Consider the following 26,311-nt stretch of genomic DNA (forward strand, 5'->3'; position numbering starts at 1 on the left):
CACCTAATCCTTTCACACTAAGATGACCCTGGTTGATGTTACCAAATTTAAAGTCAGTAATAACAATAATAACCCTATTTCTCTCTCACCTCCTTTATATTTCACCTACAATCTGCTCCTCTATCTCCCCTGACTGTTGAGAGATCTGTAGTATGACTCCAGCAAAGTAATCCCCTACTTTTTTTAAATTTCTGAGCTCCACCCAAATGGCCTCATTTGAAGACCTTTCTAGCACATCCTCCTTCATCATTACAATGATGGTTTCCTTTATCAATAATGCAATGCCCCCACCTCTCTTTTTCACCTCTCCACCCTCCACATGGCGCGTGAAACTTCTGTATCCTGGAATGTCGAGCTGCCAGTCCTGTCCTTCCTTTATATCTTGATCATATCTTGAGGATTTCAGGTTGCAGTTTAATGCCATTGAGTCCACCATGTCTTAGTGACATTAAATGTTTGCTAAATGGGAAAACACATACGTATATAAAAGGGGATAATGAGGTGACATAGCATAGAAGGAGGCAGTTCAGCCCATTGTGCCTGTGCTGGCTCTTAGGAAGAGGTATACAATTCAATTGATTTGCTAATGAGATATAAGAATTGCAAACAAGGCTCGCATTTCTTGCCCAACCTGAATTGTCAGTGAGAAGGTCGTGGTGAGCTGTCTTCTTGAATTGCTCGTCTGTTTGATGTAAGTACACCCACAGTTATGACATGGGAGGAAATTCCAGGTTGTTGACTCAGTGACAGCAAGGGAATGACAAGGTAGTTCCAATCAGGATGTTTGTATCTTGGAGGGGCACTTGTCGGCACGATGCCCCAGTACATCATCTGTGCTTGCCCTTCTTGGTGGTAGATGTTGTAGGATAGGGTGGTGCTGTTGTGGTGTCTTGCAGAGTTGTTGCAGTAAAGTTTAATGTGAGGCACACAACTACCAGTGTGGCGGAGGGACTGAATGTTAATGCTGGTGAATAGGGGGCTGATCAAGCGAGCTATTTCGTCTTGGATGGTATTGAGCTCTTTGACTGTTGTTAGTGCTGCACCAATCCAGGTAACTCACAAATATTCATAGAAACATAGAATCCTTATGGTGATCAAGCAGGCCATTCAGCCCATCGAGTCCACACTGACCATCTGAAGAGCGTTCCACCCAGACACACTCCAGCTCTATCCCTTTAACCCTACGTTGCCCATAGCTAATCCACCTAACTAACACATCCTTGGACTGTATCAGCAATTTAACATGGCCAATCCTGTTGCATTCCTGACTTATATGTTGCAGATGGTTGGCAGATTTTGGTGGTGGGGGTGCGTCAGGAGGTGAGTTACTCAGCTTCTCACCTACATGTGTAGCCACGGTGTTTATTAATCCTGCAACACTGCTCTTTTCCCCATAACCTGATAAAAAGCCACTTTGGGTAATTCTCATTATGTTTCTGTTTGTATGTTGCAGAATGATTTCACTGGAGAACTTGCAAATGTTTTCATAAAGCTCTATAGTGTAATCTGAAAACAATGTTTTTCTCATTATGAGCAGGTGTCTGAGCAGTGGCCTTCAGCATTTTCCAGCCACCAAAACATTGTACAGGTGGAAAGTACAATGGAGATCACTGTTGCTGATAGAGTTACTGAGTGCAGTGCTGAATCATAGTATTTTGCTGTCAAATACAATTTTACATTAGTATCTTTTGAAACGTGTGGCAATCTGTTTCATGGTAGCGTGGATATCATTTCACTTGAGTCATCTTGTCCCAAAGCCTATTCCATTCAATTCACATGGTATTAAACCTCTTTCAGTTCCATTACCTCTCGCAGTGCTGAATCATCTCTTGCAATTGTTTTAATGTATGTATAAGTTGTTCTTTTTACCTTAATTGCTCTGCAAATTGATTATCACAGAAGCTCAACAGAGAGCTGATTGATGGTGCTGGTTTATGAGATCACTGGAGCATAAGCTCGACCCCCAGTGTTTCCTTCCTCTTAATATCTCAAAACTCTTGTTTTAAACTTCACATTGACATTGCCTGATTATTACTTCCCGGTCTATTTCATTGTCTCTTCCTCTTTTCAACCTTGGCGCGCTCTGCACTGTGGGTGTTTGTTGAGATTTCTCAGTTAAAAGCCTCCTGGGTGCAATCCCAGACTGCAATCCTTGTTAATGGGATGTGTGATCTGCTTTGGAATGGTAGAATTTAAATTTAAGTGAGATGCCCTAACTGTGACTCCTGAGATTAGTGACATTGGAATGAAAATGACTCAGCCTTCGGTGTCAAGTAGTCTTAGCTCATCGTGACTGGGACTTCTGACGATAAAAGGCGACTGGAAGAGAATGAAAAACAATTGCAGCATTTGCTGCATTATTTTGTTCTTGTAGACATTAGGTTGCTGTGAAGGAATTTTCTCTTTACCTCCCTCCTAAATCATCCGGCCCCTTATTGCCAGAGTCTCAGGATAAGGGGCCGATCATCAGCATTGAAATGGGGGGGACATTTCTTCATTCAAAGGTTGTCGATCTTCAGAGTTATCTACCCCAGAGGGCTGTGCTTGCATCTCTCATTGAATATACTTAAGGCTGAGGTAGACAGATATTTTATCTCTTGGGAATTCAGGGACATGGGGAATGGACTGGAAGATGGAGCTGAAGCTTAAGATCAGGTGGGATAATATAGAGTGGTGGAGCTGGTCCGATAGGCTATGCAGTTTATCCCTGCTCCTATTTCTTATGTTCTTGGAAGGGCTTGTTATCAGTGTTACGGTTCATCTTATTTAAGTCCTTTTTATAAGTTTGTAATGTTTACAGCAGTACAGAAGGTGTCCATTCAGCCCAGTCTCCTTGGAGCAGCCAACCCACTCCTTAGTCCTCATAGCCCTGCACATTTATTTTCTCGAAGAATCCATCCAGTTTTCTATTGAAATCATTGGTAGCTTCTGCCTCCACTTCCTTCATGGGTATTGGATTCTTGGTCTTTATTGCTCGGTGTAAAAAAACGTTCCTCCTATCTTGAGCACATCAGATTATTGAATGCTGGGCCTGAATGTTTTCCTCATGCTCCTATTTCTTATGTGCTAATGTTCTCTTTTATACACAGTTTTTCAATTCAGTAAATACCAGAATGGTAGTTCCAATCCTATCTGAGGTGGTAGGTTTTCATTGGATTAAATAGATAAAGAGATTGGGCTTAAAAAGTTTGTAGCCCTCAAAACAGAATGCCAAAAGCTCTGGATAGGATCCACACTGGGTACTGAGGAGAAATAAGTTTGGAGGTTTTCAAAACCAAGAGGAGATTGGATGGAGCAGATAGGGGAAAAAACTGAACTCATAAGGCTGTACACTGTATTGGTTAGGCCACTGTTGGAATACCACAAGCAATTCTGTTCTCCCTGCTATAGGAAGGATGTTGTGATGCTTGAAAGGATTCAGAAAAGATTTACAAGGATGTTGCCAGGGGTGGAGGGTTTGAGCTGTAGGGAGAGCCTGAATAGGCTGGGGCTATTTTCCCTGGACTGTTGGACGTTGAGGGTTGACCTTACAGAGGTTTATAAACCCATGAGTGGCATGGACAGGGTGAATAGCCAAGGTCTTTACCCAGGGGTAGGGGAGTCCAAAACTAGAGGTTTAAGGTGAGATGGGAAAGATTTAAAAGGGACATAACAGGCAACACTTTCACGCAGAGGGTGGTGTGTGTGTATGAAACAAGCTGCCGGAGGTGGAGGCTGGTACAGTTACAACATTTAAGAGTCATCTGGATGGGTATATGAACAGTAAGGGTTTAGGGGGGATATGGCCCAAATGCTGGCAAATGGGGCTGGATTAATTTAGGATATCTGGTCGGCATGGACCAGTTGAACTGAAAGGCCTGTTTCTGTGCTGTATACCTCTGTGACTGTGACTCATCGGCAAGTAGCAGATGACACCAATTTTAAGGAGATTGGCAAAGGAAGCAATTGTGATATGAGGAAAATTATTTTTTATGTTTTGAGTAGTTGGGGTGTGGAATGCACTGCCTGAGAGTTTGGTGCGGGCAGATTCAATCAAGGCACGCAAAAGGAAGTTGATAATCATCGAAAGAGAAAATATTTGCAGAGCTGTGGGAAACGACAGGCGAGTAGCACTTGCCAGGTCGCTGTTGAGAACAAATTGCGCAGACACAACAGGCTGAATAGCCTCCTTCTGTACTGTTACTGTGATGACTCTGTTCTATGATTTGCGTTCTTATAGATGGAGGTTGCGGTTGGGGTGGAGGGGGATGGGACATGGTGTTCACTGTTGTGCCAGGCATGATCGGGAAATGTTTGAATGGCCTGAAAATGACAAATGCTCCAAAAATACCTCTTGCCTTGGTGATCAAAAAAAATTAACACAAAGCCGCAGTTTGCTGTAAACAACTCCATGCCTAGATATGGATCAGCAGGTTCTGCAGTATACTAAACAATATATCTCTTTGTTTCAGAAGACAGAAAATTATTTGTGGGCATGCTAAACAAACAACAGACAGAAGATGATGTGTACAGACTCTTTGAATCTTTCGGTGTCATAGAGGAATGCACAGTTTTGCGAGGACCTGATGGCAACAGCAAAGGTGAGTCAGTAGCCATCAATAGCATGGATGGGGGCATCAGGGTTTTTGAGTATTTAGTGGTTTCAGTTTAAAATGGTGCTAGAACTGTGAGCTTGTAGCTATCCGGAAAGACTGAATAGTTGTCTTGAAGGAGTTCAGTAGGGGAGAAATTGAAATGACGTTTCTACTTATGGCAGAGACCAAAAATTGGGCCATAAATATTAAACAGTTCCTAAATCGAAGGGCAAGCTTATTTTCCCAGGAGAGAATGTGGAATGTGCGACCATTTGAAGCAAATGGCAATGATGCATACCAGCCATAGAGCTATACGGACTGGAAACAGACCCTTTGGTCCAACCAGCCCATGTTGAACATAATCCCAAAATAAACTAGTCCTACCTGCCTACTCCTGGCCCATATCCCTCCAAACCTTTCCTGTGCATGTACTTATCCAAATGTCTTTTCAACATTGTAATTGTACCCACATCCACCACTTCCTCAAGAAGTTCATTCCACATGCAAGCCATCCTGTGTGTAAAAAATTTACCCCCATGTCTTTTTTAAATCTCTGTCCTCTCACCTTAAAAATGAGCCCGTAGCCTTGAAATCCCCCATCCTTGAGAGAAGACAACTACCATTAACTCTATCTATACCTCTCATTATTTTGTAAACTTCTTTAAGGTCACCTCCAAACCTCCTACGTGCCAGTGAAAAAAGTCCCAGCCTACCTAGCCCATCTTTATGATTCAAATCTTCCATACCCAGCGACATCCTGGTAAATCTTTCCTGAACCCTCTCCAGCTTAACAGTATCCATTCTATAACTAGACACAGTATTCTGGAAGATGCCTCACCGATGTCCTGTACAACCTCAACATGACTTCGCAACTCCTTTACTCAAAGGATTGAGCAATGAAGGCAAGCATGCAAATGCCTTTCTTATCACCTTGTCTGTATGTGATGCAAACTTCAAAGAATTATGTACCTCAACCCCTAGGTCCCTCTATTCTACAATACTACCCAAGGCCCTACTATTAATTGTATAAGCCCTACCCTTGTTTGTCGTACCATAATGCAATATCTCACATTTATCCAGATTGAAAGCCGTCAGCCCATTGACGCATTTGATGAAGATCCCTTTGTAATCCTAGAAAACCTTCTCCACTGTCTACAATGCCATCAATTCTGGTGTAGTCTGCAAACTTACTGATCTTGCCTTCTACATTCTCGTCCAAATCGTTTATGTAGATGACAAACAACAGAGGGCCCAGAACCAATCCCTGTGAATTACTACAGGTGACAGCCCTTTAGTCTGAAAAGCAACCCTCCACACCCAGTCTCTGCCTTTAAATCAATTATGTATCCAATTGGCAAGATCGCCCTGAATCCCGTGTGACCTAACTTTACTAATAAGTCTACCATGCAGAACCTAAGGGGAAGTTTGATAAACACATCAGGGAGGAAGGATTAGAAGGCAATACTGATGGAGTTGAATGAAATTAGGTGCAGGGAGACTTGTGTGGAATGTAAGTACCAGTGAAGACCATCTGGACTGGATGGCCTCTCTCTGCTGTGCATGCTAATTCTATCTTTGTTGTCTCTCCCCCACCCTGATTTAACTTCTGCAGGTTGTGCATTTGTGAAGTTTTCCACACACGCTGAAGCCCAGGCAGCCATTAACGCACTACATGGCAGTCAGACAATGGCGGTGAGTTTCATTGCGTCTCTGCTGCCCCTTAGCCTGACACAGGAGGTGATTGTCTGAGGTCTGGATGGTGACCTCAAACAGATTGCATGGGACAGTAATACATTCAAACCTTTTTGGGAGCCAGTTTAATATTTATCGTAATTAATAAAGCTCTCCGTCTAAATTAACGACAGTGTGACGCTGTCTGATGCTCACAGACAAGTAATCAAATATATTCCAGTTTGTTTGGTGCTTTCTAAATGGATCTTTTTGCATTGATGAGATATTATGATCTAAAGGAGGGCAGTTTGAAGAAGTTGGGACTGTTCTACTTGGAGAGAAGAAGGTTGAGAGATTTGCGAAATGTCCCTGGTTGTAAAGGGGACAAGAATGAGAGGATGTAGATTTAAAGTGATGTGCACAGGAAGCAAGCATGATGTGACTAGTAAGGTTGATGAGGGTCAAGCTGTGGATGTGGTGTATATGGACTTCAGTAAGGCATTTGATAAGGTTCCCCATGGAAGGCTCATTCAGAAGGTCAGGAGGAATGGGATACAGGGGAACTTAGCTGCTTGGATACAGAATTGGCTGGCCAACAGAAGACAGCGAGTGGTAGTAGAAGGAAAATATTCTGCCTGGAAGTCAGTGGTGAGTGGGGTTCCACAGGGCTCTGTCCTTGGGCCTCTACTGTTTGTAATTTTTATTAATGACTTGGACGAGGGAATTGAAGGATGGGTCAGCAAGTTTGCAGACGACACAAAGGTCGGAGGTGTCGTTGACAGTGTAGAGGGCTGTTGTAGGCTGCAGCGGGACATTGACAGGATGCAGAGATGGGCTGAGAGGTGGCAGATGGAGTTCAACCTGGATAAATGCGAGGTGATGCATTTTGGAAGGTCGAATTTGAAAGCTGAGTACAGGATTAAGGATAGGATTCTTGGCAGCGTGGAGGAACAGAGGGATCTTGGTGTGCAGATACATAGATCCCTTAAAATGGCCACCCAAGTGGACAGGGTTGTTAAGAAAGCATATGGTGTTTTGGCTTTCATTAACAGGGGGATTGAGTTTAAGAGTCGTGAGATCTTGTTGCAGCTCTATAAAACTTTGGTTAGACCGCACTTGGAATACTGCGTCCAGTTCTGGGCGCCCTATTATAGGAAAGATGTGGATGCTTTGGAGAGGGTTCAGAGGAGGTTTACCAGGATGCTGCCTGGACTGGAGGGCTTATCTTATGAAGAGAGGTTGACTGAGCTCGGTCTCTTTTCATTGGAGAAAAGGAGGAGGAGAGGGGACCTAATTGAGGTATACAAGATAATGAGAGGCATAGATAGAGTCGATAGCCAGAGACTATTTCCCAGGGCAGAAATGGCTAGCACGAGGGGTCATAGTTTTAAGCTGGTTGGTGGAAAGTATAGAGGGGATGTCAGAGGCAGGTTCTTTACGCAGAGAGTTGTGAGAGCATGGAATGCGTTGCCAGCAGCAGTTGTGGAAGCAAGGTCATTGGGGTCATTTAAGAGACTGCTGGACATGCATATGGTCACAGAAATTTGAGGGTGCATCCATGAGGATCAATGGTCGGCACAACATTGTGGGCTGAAGGGCCTGTTCTGTGCTGTACTGTTCTATGTTCTATGTTCTATGTTCTATGTGAGAATTAACTTTTTCACACATAGGTATGGAATGCATTGCCTGGAAATGTGGAGGAGGCAGGTTCAATTGAAACATTGAAGAGTGCATTGGATGATTATTTGGGTAGAAATCGTGTGCAGATGTACGGGGCGGGGGGAAGCAGGAGATGGGCACTAGGTAATGATGCTCGCTTGAAGAGCTGGTGCAGGTAGGATGGACTGAATGGCCTTGTTCTGAGCTGTAACAATTCTATGATTCAGTTATCTTTCATTCATGCCAAGATCGGGGCACTGATTGGCAATTGTGAATGATAACATTCGGGGTAGGCGCCAAGAAATATAAGAGCTGGCGCATTTATCTAGGAAGTGCAGTAGAGGTCGGGTACATAACCTTGCAGTGTTTGATGACGGCACTCAGGGTTTAGCATAGAAGGTGTTCAGTTCTTGAGCATCCATATCCCTCAGTCCAAGGCATTCTAGAAGCACAAAACCCACATTTAACTTAAAACTGATAATTTAAAGGCATAAAAAATCCATTAAACACAAAGTAACTATAGCTCCGCTGTGGTAAAGCAAATTTAAAAGTGTCCTTTAATTGTTCTTTGTTATTCTTATACTGCACATCTAAATAGTTTGCTATTTCCACAGAGGGGATGAATATTAATCCAAAAGACTAAGAATAATATTTTGAAATGAATGGTTTCAGCTTAATAGCTCAACTGTTGAGCAGTAATTGGTTGCTAAAGATACCAGGACACACACCAGCAGGCAACACATTAACTAATTAAGTAGCTGCTCAAACTCTGGCCTGGTTTGTTCACATTACTGCTCCCCTGACCTCAGTTAATAGAAGTTTCTTCTTGGCAGGAAAGCAGTGGTTTGCCCTCAAGTTGAGTCACTCGCTCCACCTTCTAAGCTGCCAATGGTTTGATCTGATTTGATTTATTGTAGTCACATGTACCTAAGTACAGTGAAAAGCTTTGTTTTCTGAGTAGTAAAAGCAGATCATAGCAAACAAGGACGGACAGATCATAGGGTGCTGAGACAAAGCAAGGCAATACAAGGCTATGGTTGTACAGGAGGTGCACAAAGCAAGATTAACATTAGCAACATGAACAATTACTTGAAATTAGAGAGGTCCATTTAGCTTGTCTAATAATAGCATGGAAGAAGCTGTACTTGAACCTGTTGTTGTATGTGTTCAGGCCTCTGTATCTTCTGCCTGATTGAAGATGTTAGAAGAGAGCATTACCAGGTTCGGAAGGGGTCTGTGATGATGTTGGTAGCTTTTCTGCAGCAGTGAGAAGTGTAGATGGAGCCCATGGATGGGAGGTTGGCTTCTGTGATCGCCTCGACTGTGCACAAAGCTTTCTGTAGTTTCTTATGGCCCTGGGCAAAACAGTTGTCACACCAGGCTGTTATGCACCCAGATGGACTGCATTGTACTGTGCATCTGCAGAAGTTGGTGAGGGTCCTTCTGGACATGCCAAATTTCCTGAGCTACCCGAGGAAGGAGGCGTTGTTGTGCCTTCTTGACCTTCTCATCTATGTGGGGAAATCCAGGACAGGTTGTTGGCTCTTGTCACTCCTAGGAACTTGAAACTTTCGACCATCTCCAACTCAGCTCTGTTGTTGTAGATAGGAGTGGGTGATCATCCTTTCTTCCTGAAGTCAATGATTTGTTCTTTTGTTTTGCTGACATTGAGAGAGAGATCGCAATCATTGCACCATGACACCAAGCTCTCTATCTCCTTCCTGTATTCTGACCCATTGCTGTTCAATATCTGGCCTATCATGGTGGTGTTATCAGCCAACTTGTAGATGGCATTCATAAGGAATTTGGCTAAACAATTGTGGGTGTACAGGGAATACAGTAGGGGCTGAGAACACATTCTTGCAGGACGCTGGTGTTGAGGATTATCATGGAGGAGGTGCTGTTGTCTATCTTCACTGATTGCGATCCGTGGGTCAGGAAGCTGAGAATCCATGGTCTATTGAAGTTGGTGCTGAAGCTTCCACCCTCTCCACCTGTCCCCACCTCCTCCACATTGGACAATTGGACACTTTACAGTGGAAATGTCTCCTTGAAAAGTGTGTCAATCCTTAGACACTCCCTCCACATGGTGTGTACTGTCTGCAAATTGCACCCGAGCCACTTGTCAAGATTCTTTAGACAGCACATTTCAAATCTACAGTCTCTACTCCCTTGAAAGAGAAATATACTTAAGAACACCAACACCCACAAGTTCCCCTCCAAGCCTCACACCATCCTGACCTGACACAATAAGACCATTCTTTCATTGCTGTTGGGCCAAAAACCAGGAACTCCCTTCCTGACAGCGCCAAGAATGCACTTGCATGGAGTGCGATAGTTCACCACCACCTTCTCAAGGAGCGGACAGTAAATGCTAGCCCAGCTAGTGACTTCCAAATCCTCTGAAAGAATTAAAATTAGGTGAGAGGAAGAACATGTTAGGCAGGCGGGGACGAGCTGGATTTCACAGGCTTCAAAATCTCCCCTCCCCCCCGCACTGCATCCCAAAACCAGCCCAACTCGTCCCCGCCTGCCTAACCTGTCCTTCCTCTCACCTATCCCCTCTTCCCAGCTCAAGCCGCACCTCCACTTCCCACCTACTAACCTCATCCCACCTCCTTGACCTGTCCGTCCTCCCTGGACTGACCTATCCCCTCCCTACCTCCCCACCGTTACTCTCCTCTCCACCGATCTTCTCCTCCATCCATCTTCAGTCCGCCTCCCCCTCTCTTCCTATTTATTCCAGAATCCTCACCCCATCCCCCTCTCTGATGAAGGGTGTAGGCCTGAAACGTCAGCTTTTGTGCTCCTGAGATGCTGCTTGGCCTGCTGTGTTTAAAGATTTCAATGTATGAGACATCCTTCATGGAGTCATGGATACGTGCAGCATGGAAGCAGACACTTCAGGCCAACTTGACCAGACGTCCTAAATAAAACTAGTCCCATTTGCCAGCATTTGGCCCATATCCCTCTATACCCTTCCTGTACATATACCCATCCTGATGCCTTTTAAATGTTGTAATTGCACCAGCCTCCACCACTTCCTCTGGCAGCTCATTCCATACATGCAACACCCTCTGTGTGTTAGGTCCGTTTTAAATCCTTCTCCTCTCACCTTAAACCTCTGCCCTCTAGTTTTGGACTCCCCCACTCCGGGCAAAAGACCTTGTCTGTTCACCCTAAACATGCCCCTCATGATTTTATAAACCTCTGTAAGGTCACCCCTCAGTCTCTGACGCTCCAGGGAAAAAAAGCCCCAGCCTATTTAGCCTCTCCCTGTAGCTCAAACCCTCCAAACCTGGCAACATCCTTGTAAATCATTTCTCAACCCATTGAGTATAGGAGTTGGTAGGTTGTGTTGTGGCTATACACGATATTGCTTAGGCCACTTATGGAATACTGCATACAATTCTGGCCTCCCTGCTATAGCAAGGATATTCCTAAAGGATAATTGGGTGAATAGTTGCATTAATATTTGGTACAGATTGTAAAGTAACTAATTTTGTTAAGCACAGGACAAGCATTTAATCCTTTAGTACCACTACATAATGAGTGCTCAACTTTATACCCCACGACCACTTGCAGAGTCAGTCCCCTGATGCCAGACAGCAAACTGTATCCCTCAATCAACAAATGAGTTTAACTGGATATGAACTGCTGGACTCTGTTATTCAGTGGGCGAGTCCCTGCAATAGAGACTGGAAGGTGGGTGAGCTGATCTATCTTGTTGACTGTTTGTTTTGTATGTGTGTATTTCCAGGGGGCATCCTCCAGCCTCGTGGTGAAGTTTGCTGACACAGACAAGGAACGCACCCTGAGGCGCATGCAGCACATGGTGGGTCAGTTTGGGATGTTCAACCCGATTCCGCTGCAGTTCAACAACACCTACAGCTCCTATGCTCATGCGGTATGTATCTCTGCCAACAACTCAACGGCAAGTGAAGACACTCCTGTTGCTAAACAGTCAGAGGTGCCTGATCCCTTCAGCCTTCTGATAGGAAGGTGAACTTGTATATCACCTTTTGCAACAATTTCAGAGCCAATGAGATGGTTTTGAACTATAGTCCCTGTTAGAATGTAGGAAATGAGGCAGCCAATTTGCTCACAGCAAGCTCCAACAAACAGCAATATGATAATGACCAAGCCATCTTAGTTAGGTGTTGGATGGAGGAATAAAAAAAAAACATTTTCATGCAGCGAGTAGTGAGCATCGGCAATGGGCAGCCTGGAGGTATGGTGATGCAGGTTATTTGAGGCATTCAAGAGGCCTCTGGATGATTATTTAAATCGAGACAACATGCTGTGTTACGGGAGCAGAGGTAGGGATTGACACAATAATAAAATGCTCAGAGAGCTGGTGCAGGCACGATGGACTGAATGGGCTCCGTCTGAATCACAACAATTCTGGGCTTCTGTAAAATATTGTTCTGGACATTGGGAGATACCCTCTGCTCTTCCCTGAATAGAGCACGGTTTTGTTTTCTTCTCTTGGCAGAAATATGCTTTATTCATAAAACATGAAAAAAGCATTTTCCAAAATATTTCAAATTGGACAATCTTCAGGTATTAAATTTCCTTTTGGCTCATCTATAGAAGGTTAATTGTCTTCTCTTCTCACTGATAAAGAAAGTTGAGACCTGCCCATTTGGGGGTCAGAGGTAACTCTCGTATATCAGACATTGCAGCTGAAATATAACTTTTGTTCAATGAGCGTTTTGCACTCTTCAACACTTCAGTCCAGTTGCAAGCCGATACAGTGTGGAGCTGGACAAATTCGGCAGGTCAGGCAGCATCAGAGGAGCAAGAAACTCACCATTTTGGGTTTACACCCTTCATCAGGATCCAGCTGCAATGCATGTGACATGTACTCAGAGAAAAGCATAGAGCTTGAGGGGATCTGTAAATTACCAGCCACTCATCACAGTGTGGCTGAAAGGCCTTATATATTGGCCTTTCCCGACTGTCTCCAGGAGATCCCTTGTGCTCCTCTGTAGGATCAGATGGGACCTCATTTACTGCCTCATCTGAAAGACAGCACCTCCAACAATGCAACTTGTCCTGTGTGAAGCACTGTATTATCAGCTTCTATTATCTGCTGAAACTCCTGGAGTGGGATTTGAACCTTCTGCCACAGCACATTTGGTAACTGTGTGATAATCAGCTCCCCCACAAACCTCTTGCCCACTGTGGGGCATTAACACTGATGTTTTGTATCTGGATGCTAGGGTAGAATGAAGGTTTAGTTCAGTATCATAGACTGAACAGTGGCACCATCCACAGATGAATAGCCAGTTGGGGTTGTGGACTGTTCCGAAGTCCTTGGCTTTTTTTGGGATGCAGTTTCATGATGACCAGGAGACACCGTGCCTCCACAAGCGACGGTTCTTTGAGTGTAAACGTGAATTGCTGTCGTTAGTTGGGTATTCAGCCACAGAGTACCTCACAGGCTGTGCCTGACCTTAGTCTGAGACCAGAGACAGCAGCCCAAGTGTTGACCCATTTGTTGAGATGGTGAGTTATTTTCTTTTTTCATCTGGCAATTTAACAGCTGTTTGTTCGTGAGGACTTGGCAGTCAGACAATAGTTGTTTCTTGAGTTCCTGCAGTAACATAACATCAAAACGCATACAATGGAATGCCATGTTGGACTTTCTAAATAAGATCTGCCACATAAATACTGTGGCTCCAAGAGCAGGCCAAAGACCAGGAATAGTGCAGTGAGTAACTCACCTCCTGAACCCCTAGACCCTGTCCACCATCTACAAAGCACAAGTCAGGAGTGTGGTAGAATACTCCCCACTTGCCTGGATGGGTGCAGCTCCAACAACACTCAAGAAGCTTGACGCCATCTGGGATAAAGCAGCCCGCTTGATTGGCACCAGATTCACAAGCATCCACTCCCTCCACCACCGACACTCAGTAACAGCAATGTGTACTATCTACAAGATGCACTGCAGAAATTCACCAAAGATCCTCAGACAGCGTCTTCCAAACCCACAACCACTTCCATCTAAAAGGACAAGGGCAGCAGATAAATGGGAATTCCACTCCCTGCAAGTTCCTCTCCAAGTCACTCACGACCTTGGCTTGAAAATATATAACTGTTCCTTCACTGTCACTGCGTCAAAATCCTGGAATTCCCTCTCCAACAGCACACGGGTTTACCAAAACCACACAGACTACTGCAGTTCAAGAAGGCAGCTGCACCATCACTTCTCCAGCTAGGGATGGGCAATAAATACTGGCCCAGCTAGTGATGTCCATGTCCTGAATGAATAGAAGTAAGAATTTATTGCCTTGAGGCCCCAATAAGTTAAGTAAGTGGCAGGTCCGGCATCTATTGCAGTGTGTCTGATGCAGTGAAATGTTCCCGAACTCCTTCACAGGAGTGATACCAAACAAGATTTGATACTCAATCGGAAAAGGACAGATGAACAAAAGTTTGGTGAAAGAGATGAGTTTTAAAGATCCTCTTACAGGAGGAGAGGGAGTGGTAAGCAAGGTTTTTGGGCAGTAGTCAGTTTAAAGCTCAAGACATTGGGAGCTGATGGCTCAGCTGTCAATAGTGGAGTGATTAATATGACAAGTTTTGGATGAACATGAATATCTCAGAGGCTTTCACCAGGAAAGAGGTTACAGAGTTGGGGAGACACGAGACCATCCTCGGTGACTCTTAAGATGGTGGTGGGCCATCAGTGAGCCACTACAGTCCATAGATGAAAGTGGGGCTGGAGCTCTGAGAATTTGAGCACAGAGCATGATAGTTGTATGACTTTGGAGGTTTATACCTTCATGTGAAACATTTTAAATCCCTTGTTTGCATTAGGTGATGTTGTAACACAAACAGCTGTTGCTAATAAGTGTCCTGATATGGATTTATCTGTGGACGAGATCACATTGTAGCCTCTGATCTCACCCACCAGCCGTTCAAAAACGGAAAAAGGGTTCGGAGTGAGATTGATAACCCTTCAGAATTGGTCTGGAGTCTCCAGGAACCTCAAGGACACAGTTATCCATGAAATCTGTGAGAAGACCAATGGAGTATTATAATTATTCTTTTCTTCCTTTGAACATGTTTGTCTTTTTTAATCAAAATAATGAGAAGAAAAGACTTTTTGATTGGCAGTCAAGGATTGGTCAATAGGATCATGAAATGTCATTGAACCAATGGCAGGACAGCTGGACACAGGAGTTCATATGATGAACTGTCCTAGAGTTGGCCACTCCAGGTCAAGTTGCAGGTCACCCATGGATGCTATCTGAGCTGACCCTCTGCAGCAAAGTACATCGCGCAATATCGTAAGGCATTGTGTCATCCAGTATTTTACCATTTGAGAAAGCAATATAGAGGGTGGCACAGTGGCTCAGTGGTTTGTACTGCTTCCTCACAGCACCAGGGACCCAGGTTTGATTCCACCTTCAGATAACTGTCTGTGTGGGGTTTGCACATTCTCCCCATGTCTGTGTGGGTTTCCTCCAGGTGCTCCGGTTTCCTCCCACAGTCCAAAGATGTGCAGGCTAGGTGGATTGGCCATGCTAAATTGCCCATTAGACATGGGAAATGAAGGGTTACAGAGAAAGGGTGGGGGGGGTGGTGTGTCTGGGTGGGATGCTGTTCGGAAGGGTGGTGTGGACTTGTTGGGCTGAATGGCCTGTTTCCACATTGTAGGGGTTCTATGATGATCTATGGTTTAAGGTTGGATCCACCCTGTATAAAGTTCAACTCACTGCAGTATTATAATCTAGAATTTCCTCCATTCCTGCTTTTCTGTAAGCAGATTTTCATTTGCAACTGGTGAAATACCCTAGTGTGAATCAGAGCACAGTTATTTTTGTCATTGTGCCTTTAAGAACTGCACAGTTAGCAGATGCTATTGTCGGCAGCTCTCATCAGCATCATTTAATCCCTGTGTAAACATTCACATCTCAAATGCTGGTCATCTGGAGCCTGCTTATTATTCTGTCGACTTGTCAAGTGCCTGGTGGGATCCAGACGATCTTTCGCCCGCAGATTATAGCTTTTACAGTTGAAATCCCATTGTACAAAAATGAAGGTCTCAAACCAACCAGGTTGTGATGTTAACTTGGCAAAGTTCAATCAATTAGTGTGTCAACAGTGTAAAATACCCTGCGACCATCAGTACAAACCAGAACGGTCAGAGCCAAACTCAAGTCAAATGATACGTGAACAGTTATAAGAGAAAATGTGCATTGATTTAGTGTCTTCCTACTTTTCTTTGCAATGTCTCCACAACGGTGTATGGTACAATGAATTACTTTTGGTATGTTGTTGAACTGATCATGGTAGAATATTTTGTGCATGGCAAGATCCCATAACAATTGGGACAGTAGTTAGGTTTCTTTGGTGGCATTGATTGCAGAAGCAATCTCTTCCCTGGAACCATGGGGAGGCACCTAAAGAGATGCAGAAATGCCACTGTAAAGCAACACAGTAGAGTGCTGGTGATTAACACGTTGTGAGTTTTATTTTACCTTTGATCAATGGCATGCTAAAGGTGCACTAATTGAGCACTAATGTTATTGCAATTCATCTCGCAAACTCTCAAGTTTAAAAGAAAAGTGCCTTATTTCACAGAACTCTTGAAAATTTCAGTATGAGAGACATGACTCCAAATCTGAAAAGCTAAACATCTGGGGTACTGTCTCAAGAAGAACTTACACTTGTGTGGCAATCCAAAACTGGAAACCATAAATGGAATCCAATAGGGAATCCAGAAAAAAATATCTTTACACAGAGTGTGGTTTGAAAGGAGCACTCACAAACACATTTAATAGTTGTTAATGTTAATAGCTTTGATGCATTTAAGTAGAAGCTGGATCAACACACAAGGAAGAGAAAGGAATAGAAGGATATTGTCATAGGCACTATAATGCCAACCGCTGCCCGCTTATTGTTGGGTAGCTTACTATTGCCATCCTTTTTTCTTGACTGTGCCTAAGAACCTGAACAGTTTACAGTAAGAGAAATATATTGCTAGTGAGTCTTAACAAGAAGAGGCACTTGTCTTGTCTTGTGTGTAGTTCATTATATGATTGCAGTCAGGTGCAAGTTATGTTGAGTTCTGATAAAGAGTGATAGGAGACTTGAAGCGTCAAATCTGTTTTTCTCAACACACATACTACCAGACTGCTGTGTTTCTCCAGCATTCCCTGCTTTTATCCCAGATTTCCAGTATCCATAGTATTTTGTTTTTTCTGCCAATTTTACATTACTAAGTTAGATATTGTTGCTAGGATGACTGCCTGTCCTGTCTTCAGCAAGTTTTCATCTTCATCCCCACCAAAGTCCTGATTATGACATTGGATTAGTTGGGGCTTAATGGAGTCTTCATCATTTACCTTTTCAGAACCATTACTATTTTAAAATCTCTCCCAACGTTAACAGTTATACATTCATATATATAATTATATTTATCACTTCTCTATCTCATCCAAACTGCCTGACTTCACAAATTTAGGCGATCTGAAAATTTTACAATGCATTTTGTTCAGAATTGATCTCTGGTAGATCTTTGGTTTGAGGATTGTTCACCTTGATTTTCTTCTTGACCCTGCACAGTCTGTAAAGTCTCTCCACATCAGAGAATCTTGCATTTTTTGGATGTCCTTCAGTAAAGGTATCATCCCTGCTGAATCTGGTGATTTGGTGATTTACTGCTTTACTGATGCAACAGAACTCTTCCCTGTCCTATATATCTTCTGGGAGAACTGTGGCATCATGGATTTCCCTCCTGAAAGATGGATTCTCTGTTGAAACAAGTATTTACCCTCATGCAGAATCCTAGTGCTGTTTCATCTTCTAACATTAAAATTGAATCTTATTAAGGTTTGTTCATCAGGTTAAGTTTACATCTGAATAATTTCGGCTAAAGATTCAAGTGGGTTGTACTACTTTTTCTTCTTGTCCTTGTTTACATCTATGTAAACCATGTAGGTTGTTGTTAACTGAATAGTGATGATAGGACTGTTTCCTAGTGCTGACAGTCCTGTGTAATTAGAAATTTCACAATGGATAATGACATCTTCCTTTGCTTTTGAGGCCTTTGGCCACCACGCTGCCTTTTGGACCCTGTTTGTACATTTGGCGTTCACAATGGTCCTGCTGTAACTTTTCAAAGCCAGCTTCGCAAAGGAAAGCTAAAATTGCTATTACGCTGGTAAGCTGCCTATGATTGTGAAATGCCGTCGGTGCTAAATATTGTGCTTTGAGCCTAGTCAGTCAACCTTTGCACTGGCTGCACTACAACACAATAAAGCTAAGAGGTAAAGTTAGCATTGTCTCAGAGGTTCATAGGTCTCTTACTAAAGAGAGATAGACAGCTGATGGTGAGTTTAAAGTGAGATTCGCCACGTCTCAAGTGAGGGGCAAGGTTAAGAAGGCAGGACCTTCATGATAACCATAGCCAATGCAGGAATTCAAAACTATTGGTAATATATTCCTGGTCTGTCTTTCATTCTTGTTGAATTTGCTTGAGCCTAGTATGGCTTCTTGGCCATTGAGTCATTCAGATGTACAGTATGGAAAAAGAATCTTTGGTCCAACTCATCCGTGCCAACTAGATATCCTAAATTAATTTTGTCTCATTTGCTGGCATTTAACCCATATCACTTAACACCCTTCATATATCCATCCAGATACCTTTTAAATGTTGCACTGCACCAACGTCCACCACGTGCTCTGGCAGTTCATTCCCTGTTTCGGGTCCAGTGACCACCAGACCCGAAACGTTAACTCTGATTTTTTCTTCACAAGTGCTGCCAGACCTGCTGAGCTTTCCCAGCAACTTCTGCTTTTCAAGCAATTTTATGACTGGAGTGCCTCATTGCCAGAATCTAAGCAACTTATTTCACAGCTGTATGTCACTCTAAGATGTATGATTGGTAAGTCATGGAGCTGTACATCACTGTAAGACATGCCAGTCAGGTTCCGATATTGTGGGGAAGCATTGCAACAGATGGGCATTGCCAGGCTGTGCGAATGGGTCTATGAAGTTAACCTGCCCGTTGCCAGACCTAAAGTAGCAGACTCTGCAGAAATGCTGACAATGGTGGCTGCGGTCACTGTCGTGCTCTGAGCCACCTTAGGAGGAGCTGTATTAGTGGGCAGCTCCATCATTGTTAACACCCCAGGGTAATATAGAAGGGGCATTGCACTGTCTGAGTGTTGTCATCTGGAGCAGGTGAGGGCCCTCTCAGGTAAATGTTAAGGACCCAGAATATAGAATATGGAACAGTACAGTACCATACAGGCCCTTCGGCCCACAATGTTGTGCCAACCTATTATCTTACTAAGATCAAACTACCCTGCATACCCTACATTTTCACTATCCTCCATGTGACTATCCAAGAATAGCTTAAATGTCCCTAATGTATCTGACTTCACTACCACTTCCAGCAGCGCATTCCACGTGCCCACCACTCTCTGTCTAAAGAACCTACTTCTGACATCTCCCCTGTATCTTCCTCCAATCACCTTGAAATTATACCCCCTCATAATAGTCATTTCCGCCCTGAGAAATGTCTCTGGCTATCCACTCCTTCTATGCCTCTCATCATCTTGTATATGTTAAAGTTCCAATTTAAAGTTCCTAATGTTATGATAGATGATATGTTAATGCACATCCTCCATTCTTTAAACTTTGTAGTATCAATATTGATTCTGTAATGTAGAAAGAAGCCCATATTACAGCAATACCATGTAAAGCTGAGCAGTCATGCAGACATGGTCTAAAATGAGCCGTTGTATGATCAAAAAAACATTTGGTGACTCAGTGATTGGCTCTGCTGCCTCACAGTGCCAGGGACCTGAGTTTGATTCCAACCTGAGGTGCTAGGCTGTGTGGAGTTTACACATTCTCCCTGTCTCTGCTTGGGTTTCCTCCAGATGCTCTGGCTTCCTCCTACAGTTCAAAGATATACAGGTTGGGTGGATTGACCATGCTAAACTGCCCATAGGGTCTAGGTGAATTAATCATGGGACATGCTGGGTTACAGGCATAAGGTACGTGTGGGTCTGCGTAGGATGTTCTTCAGATGGCTGGTGTAGACTTGATGGGCTGAATGGCCTGTTTTCACAGTCCAGGGATTCTATGTTAGATGTAAAGTTTGGTTTTGAATCTTTTTGTGCTGCTATTTCTTAAATATCATCCGAGCCCAAAAAAAACAAAGCTCTGGAAAGATCCAGCAAGCTAGGCAGCATCAGAGGGAAGTAGAGTTTAGGGCCTATTTGGCTATTGAGGTGGATAGCTCAAGTCGGGAAATGTTTTCAGTTCCATTGACCCTGCGTATAGAATGACCTGTTACACACAGTTCTTATTTTGAACATGATATGATTCGGCTGTGATCCCAAAGCAAGAAAAGCATTAGCTCAGCGGGAATTTCAGTTTCAACACCTGAAGTAGATTATTGACTTTGCATGATTAACGTCTTTAAGCAGTTGTAACAAGTTATTCTTTCTAAGACCTCTTTTGAAAATGTCTCAATGTTTATTTGAACAAGATTAAGATGTACCAACTATTTGAAGCCTTGATTATTGATACTCTAATGGTCTGTCTGTTTGACACGTGCATCGAGTTGTAGGAACAGATTTTTTATTTAAAAAGAAATTGTAAAAGGATGCTTTTTTCTCTGGCAGCAGTTCACCATGTGTGATTATTATAACGTAGCTCATTGGTCATACAGGCAGTGAACACTGGCTGAATGGATCAGGGAGTTGGTATGGAATATTTAAAGCTCCATGGGAGAATATGGATTTTTTATTCATTCACAAGATGTAGGTAACGTTGGCTGTTTATCACTAATCGCTGAAGCGGGCAGTTAAGAGTCAATCACATTTCTACGGACCTGAGTCACAAGTATACCTGTCTATGTTAAGGACTGCAGTTTCCTTCCCAAAAGGGACATGAACGAACTTGGTGCACTTTTCCTGACAATCAGCAACAGTTTCGTGCTCATCATTCAACTCCCGATTCCAGATTTTTATTGGGTTCAAATTCCACCATCTGTCACGGTAGGATTTGGACACAGGTTCCTATGAACATTAGAAATGAAAACAGCAATTTCTGGAGAAGCTCAGCCGGTTTGGCAATATTTGTGGAGAGAGAAAAACAGTTAACGTTTCGGGTCCAGTGACCTTTCTTCAGAACTGCAGAACATCAGCCTGGGTCTCTGAATTAATAGTGTAACAGCACCAGGCCATTGTCTCTTTGCATTGGTGGTGAGTTGGAATGAAAGGGGCATGGGTAAGATTATTTTGAACTAACCATTTTTCCCAAGCCCAGACTATGTTTGGTGACTCTTTGGAAGACCTTTGATCCATGAGTCATGAGAAGCTGGTTTGGCTCCGCAAAAATTTCATGGGTTTGGGTGATGCCTCCTGTCACCGATGAGCTAGCCAAGTGGGATGAAAGATGCAGGTTCACTACTGGCATCCTTATTGTGTGTCATGAAAAACTGGAATTACCTTGCCAAAGGGGGACTCAATTCCTAGGGGTCATGAGTTCAAAGTGAGAGGAGGAAAGTTTAAGGGAGATATGCATGGAAAGTTCTTTACGCAGAGGGTGGTGGGTGCCTGGAACGCGTTGCCAGCGGAGGTGGTAGATGCAGACACGATGGCGTCATTTAAGATGTATCCGGACAGGTACATGGATGGGCAGGGAGCAAAGGGATACAGACCCTTAGAAAATAGATGATAGGTTTAGACAGAGGATCTCGATTGGCACAGGCTTGGAGGGCCGAAGGGCCTGTTCCTGTGCTGTAATTTTCTTTGTTCTTTGTTATTTCAGGTCAATGACCTGCCTCAAAGTCTGTTCTTTGAAAAAAGTGAAATATTAATTGAGAATAAATTGGTGCTGTTTCACATGTCTCCCTTGAAAGGAGCAAATCTCTGTTTTGTACATTTAAATTGAGTAATACAAACAGATGCACTGTGAACTGAGGCTGTAACTATCAGAGTTACGATTATATAGTCACTGATAGGCAGTACTGTTCGAGTTAAACAGTACAGCGTAAGTATGTGTTATGCATGAAAATTACATGCATTTTAAACATCCCAAAGACAGCACAGGGCACCCATCACACAGAAAGAATAACTAACATTTCAACTCCTTTATTTTCCCACCTCCACAACACTGCTGCAGTGAAATTCCCCTATAATTTTGACTTCCCTCCCATTCCTAATTTTAACAATTTGCACTTCAAATAACCAAAAGTATTAATGTAGGCATTCACCAGCTGCGTTGCAGCTGCTCAGTCACTGAGAAGCACTGATAACTGATTCCCCAGTGCCCGTGTGGTTCAGCTTTAGCTGCAATCCTAACAATTGGGTAACTCATGGCCACTTTGGGATCACTGTTTGGTACCTGCTCCTTTTAGGCCACCATTGCACAATAATGATTTTGATGCTTACCAACTATATTCACTACAAGTTGTAAAATCTGTGCAAAGGATGGTGTGCACTTGGTAACAATCTCTCAGAAACATAGTGGGGTTGAGGGGGGTGAGGTGAACAATGTTGCCCTGCACTACGACAGCAGCTCTGTCAAAGTGTTAAGTTTTAAGTAGCAGCAACTCTCCGCAGAATCCAGTTGTCGTGCCTTCACTTGGGAGATTCACCTGGACTTCTGATTAACCTAGAGATCTGCTGTACAACTGTGCAGCAATGTAGAAGTGACTTCAGCTGCACAAAGCTGTGGTTAGACCACATTTGCGTTCAGTCCTGGCTACCACTCTCACTAGCAAGGGTAGATTAGCCTTGGAAGGGGTGCAGCATAGATTTGTCAGAATGGTGCCTGAAATCCAAAGGTTAAGCACAAGGCAAGATTAAACAGACTATGAGAAAATCAAAATACTCTGGACACGGGAGATCTGACAGAAAAAGCACAGAAATTGCTGGAGGAACTCAGCAAATCTGGGGAGGCAATGGCCACAGCAATGTGGTTGACTATTAACTGCCCTCTAGGAATTTAAGGATGGGTAATAAATTCTAACATAGCCAGCAATGGCCTCATCCTGTGAATGAGTAAAAAAGGACTCCGTGGACAAAGAAGCAGAGATAACATTTGAAGTCCAGTATGACTCTTCTTTGGAACTCCAGTTCACACTTCTGAAGAAATCACGTAGGACTCAAAACATTAATGAATGAACGAATGAATGATTTTTGTTGTCACTTGTATTTTACAGTGAGAAGAAAACAATAGAATTAGAATTAGCTTAATTGTCATCTGTACTCCAATGAGTACAGAGAAAAGTGTACAAGTTGCCATCTTCGGTACAATGGTCTTCCAAGCTTTTCCACTGTTGCCATGATGCTGGGCCTTTATGAATAGTTTTAAGGATAAGAAGAGAAAAGAAAGATATAGCTTAAAGAGACAGGTGCTGCCAGACCTGCTGAGTTCCTCCAGCACTTCCTGTTTCTATAAATGAGTTGGGGTTTTTAGCTGGAATTTAGAATGTCAACCTAGGAACAGGAAGTGGCCATTTAACCCCTCAAGCTTGTTCCGTGGAGTGAGAATTTCGTAGCTGTTTACATGGGAATTACAGGATCTGAGAGGCTGGATTGATCGAAACAATCTCTGCCAGTTTAGGAATCTAGAATTAGAATTGTTAAGAATAAACTCAGAGCCAGAGTTTCAGGAGTGAATTAGAAAGCGCTTCTTCACACGAAGGCTAAGCAGGTGTTTGAAACGCACTTCTGCAAATACAATTGGTGCCATATTAATTGTTAATTTTGAAACTGTGATTAATTGAATTTTCTTAGTCAAAGATGTTAAGTGGTACAAAAGGATACAAATCAGACACCACTGTGTTAAATGGCAGAAGAAACTCAAGAAGCTGAATGGCTGAGGCCTGTTGCTATGAGACGGCAGCCTAGGTATTTTTATAAATCTTTGAAGTGGGGTGTGAACACACAACTCAGATTCAAGTGCGTTAACCCTGAGCCAGAGTTGGCACTTTAAGGGGTTAATTGTTTGCTGGTTTGTTGATTTCCCACTACGAAGCAATGCCCGAGGGGAGCATGGGGCAAAGATTACAAATGCATTGGGGCAGGAGTAGACCTTTCTAGCCTGCTCCACTTTTCTAAAAGATCATGTCTGATCTGGTTGCAGCCTCAGCTCCACGTTCCTGTCTGCCTTCAGTAGTTATCGACTTCCTTGAGATTAAAAACGATACTGAGATGGCCTTGTTTTGATCATTGTTTCCTTACTGCGAAGCTTCTGAGCTCAGGGAGCGAGAGTGCCTGATATCACTAAACTAAATTTCAGCCAGGAGAATGTACAGAACGTTTTTCACAAAGCCTTTCCATGTTTTCATTGTGAAAAATGTATAGGGCAAAATGGCAACCAGTAGAGTTCGTCGACAACCATTCACAATGTTCATAGTTGGTTTGCGAGCTTGCTGTTTTATAGCAGGTGCTAATTTTACTCTTATTTTACTCCAAGCTTGATGTAATGTGCAGCTGAATGCAGTAAAAGCTTTTCAAGCTGTGACTTTAACTGATCAGAAAGACTCCCCTTGCATTTTAAAAGCGCCATTATTTCTGATTAACTTTAGGCAGAACTCGCGATACCAAAGAGACAAAACAAATCTAGGATTTTGGGAATTGGATGAGAATAGACTTGCTGGTTTCAATCACCAACAAACGTTGTGCATCACTGACCAAGATGCCTCAGTGCTGGAAACAATTTACATTTTGGTCCCAAGTCGTCATTAGAATCCTGGCTGCAATCTTCCCATTCTAGATTCCACTCAGGCCTACTCAGTGACCTTCCGAGGAATGCCACAATTCCTACAGGAATTAGGGCCCCAGACCAGGAAGTTGTAATTGCTTGGGATCGTTGGCCAGTCAGAGTCACGGTGGAGGGCATGGCAGTTGCTGTGGCAGTCCCCGTCCCAGCCCCATCCCACCCCCAAGATGGAAGATTGTGGATGTGGGCATTGTGGGGGGCTGGGGTAGTTTCTAGGGTTGGGGAGATGGAGGAAAATGGAGGTTCAAAATAAGGACACTAGGCCCAGTCCCTTGGCCTTGCACAAATGAATGCCGATTGAGGGATGAAGCCTACGCAAACTGATATCCTGCTAGAACTGGTTTCCCAGTGGTGTAAGCCAATTGTGCCCCCCCCCCCCCCCCGCATGACTCAAAGCTGAAATAATTGCAACTCAGCCAGCATACAGCTGTCGTTCTCTTCAACTGACCACTGAAGGGCCTCGGTTAGCAGCAGCAGAGAACATGGAACTGGTTCCTTCCTACTCAGAACTTAATTAGGGTAAGAAAAAGGTGGCGTGATTCTGGTCTGGCACCATGCCACCTAATTCAGTTAATTTCCCACCTACATACCTCAGAGATTTTTAAAAATGTATTCATTGAGAAGTGGGCATCACTAGCTAGGCCAACATTTATTACCCATCCATAAACACCCAGAGGGCAGAGCTAAGAGTCAACCACAGAGTTATATCACAAGAAATAGGAACAGGAGTAGGCCATTCAGTGCTACGAACCTTCTCCACCATTCAGCATTCCTCACATCCACTTTCCTGCTCTTTCCCTGTAGCCCTCGATTCCTGTTGATTGTTGAGGATCTGAAGTCATGTACCGGCCAGACCAACTAAGAATGACAGGTTTGTTTCCCTATGACAATTGACAATGGTGATTACAAAACCATTAGTCTAGCTTTTATTTTTATTTAACTCAAATTTCACCTTGTCCCATGGCAGGAATCAAACCCATGACCCCAGGATACTGACCTGAGATGCTAGATTGCTAATGCTGTGACAATGCCTGGGCGCCTCTGCCCTTACTCTTATTTCAGTTCTAATTTTAACACTGTGAAAAATTGTGATCACTTTAGGGAGGAGGTAATGGCCTAGTGGTATTATTGCTAGGCTTATTAATACAGAGACTCTGAAAATGTTCTGGGGACCTCAGTTAAAATCCTACTATGGCTAGATGATGGTTTATGACTTCATAAAATTCAGGAAAAAAGGTCTAGCGATGACCCTAAAAACCACTGGTGGTTTACTCATATCATTTAAGGAAGGAAACTGATGTCCTTACCTGGCCTGGCCTCACTGTGACTCCAGACCCACAGTAATATGTGGTTGACTCTTAACTGACCTCTGGACAATTAGATATGGCTAATAAATGCTGGCCTAGCTAGTAATGCTCTAAACTTAGGAATGATTTTTTAAAAAATCACTGTTTTGTTCAGTGGAAGCAACAAAGCTATAAAAGCTGCTAAAGTATTGCAATTTGGATGAAAATACTCTTTTTCATTTACTATGGGGCAGTCGGCCCTCTCCGTGGGCAGCTCTGTCTGAGAGAAACATTTCTGAGTTCAAGTCTTCCTCCAGATCTTGAACGTAAAAATCATCATTAACACATATCAACGC

General features: G+C 43.4%; 1 protein-coding gene across 3 annotated transcripts in view; it reads left to right on the forward strand.

The window, feature by feature from the left end:
• The window catches only part of LOC125465819 (CUGBP Elav-like family member 4), a 489,416-nt gene that overhangs the window by 410,635 nt on the left and 52,470 nt on the right, over positions 1 to 26,311 (forward strand). For 2 of the 3 annotated variants that reach the window (XM_059638579.1, XM_059638581.1), the window contains 3 exons: positions 4,452 to 4,580; positions 6,187 to 6,266; positions 11,665 to 11,811. In XM_059638579.1, coding sequence (XP_059494562.1) covers positions 4,452 to 4,580; positions 6,187 to 6,266; positions 11,665 to 11,811 — 356 coding nt within the window. The remainder of the gene's footprint in view (positions 1 to 4,451; positions 4,581 to 6,186; positions 6,267 to 11,664; positions 11,812 to 26,311) is intronic. The other variant, XM_059638580.1, reaches the window with a different exon arrangement.

Source organism: Stegostoma tigrinum, chromosome 30 (genome assembly GCF_030684315.1).
Source record: "Stegostoma tigrinum isolate sSteTig4 chromosome 30, sSteTig4.hap1, whole genome shotgun sequence".
NCBI lineage: Eukaryota > Metazoa > Chordata > Chondrichthyes > Orectolobiformes > Stegostomatidae > Stegostoma > Stegostoma tigrinum.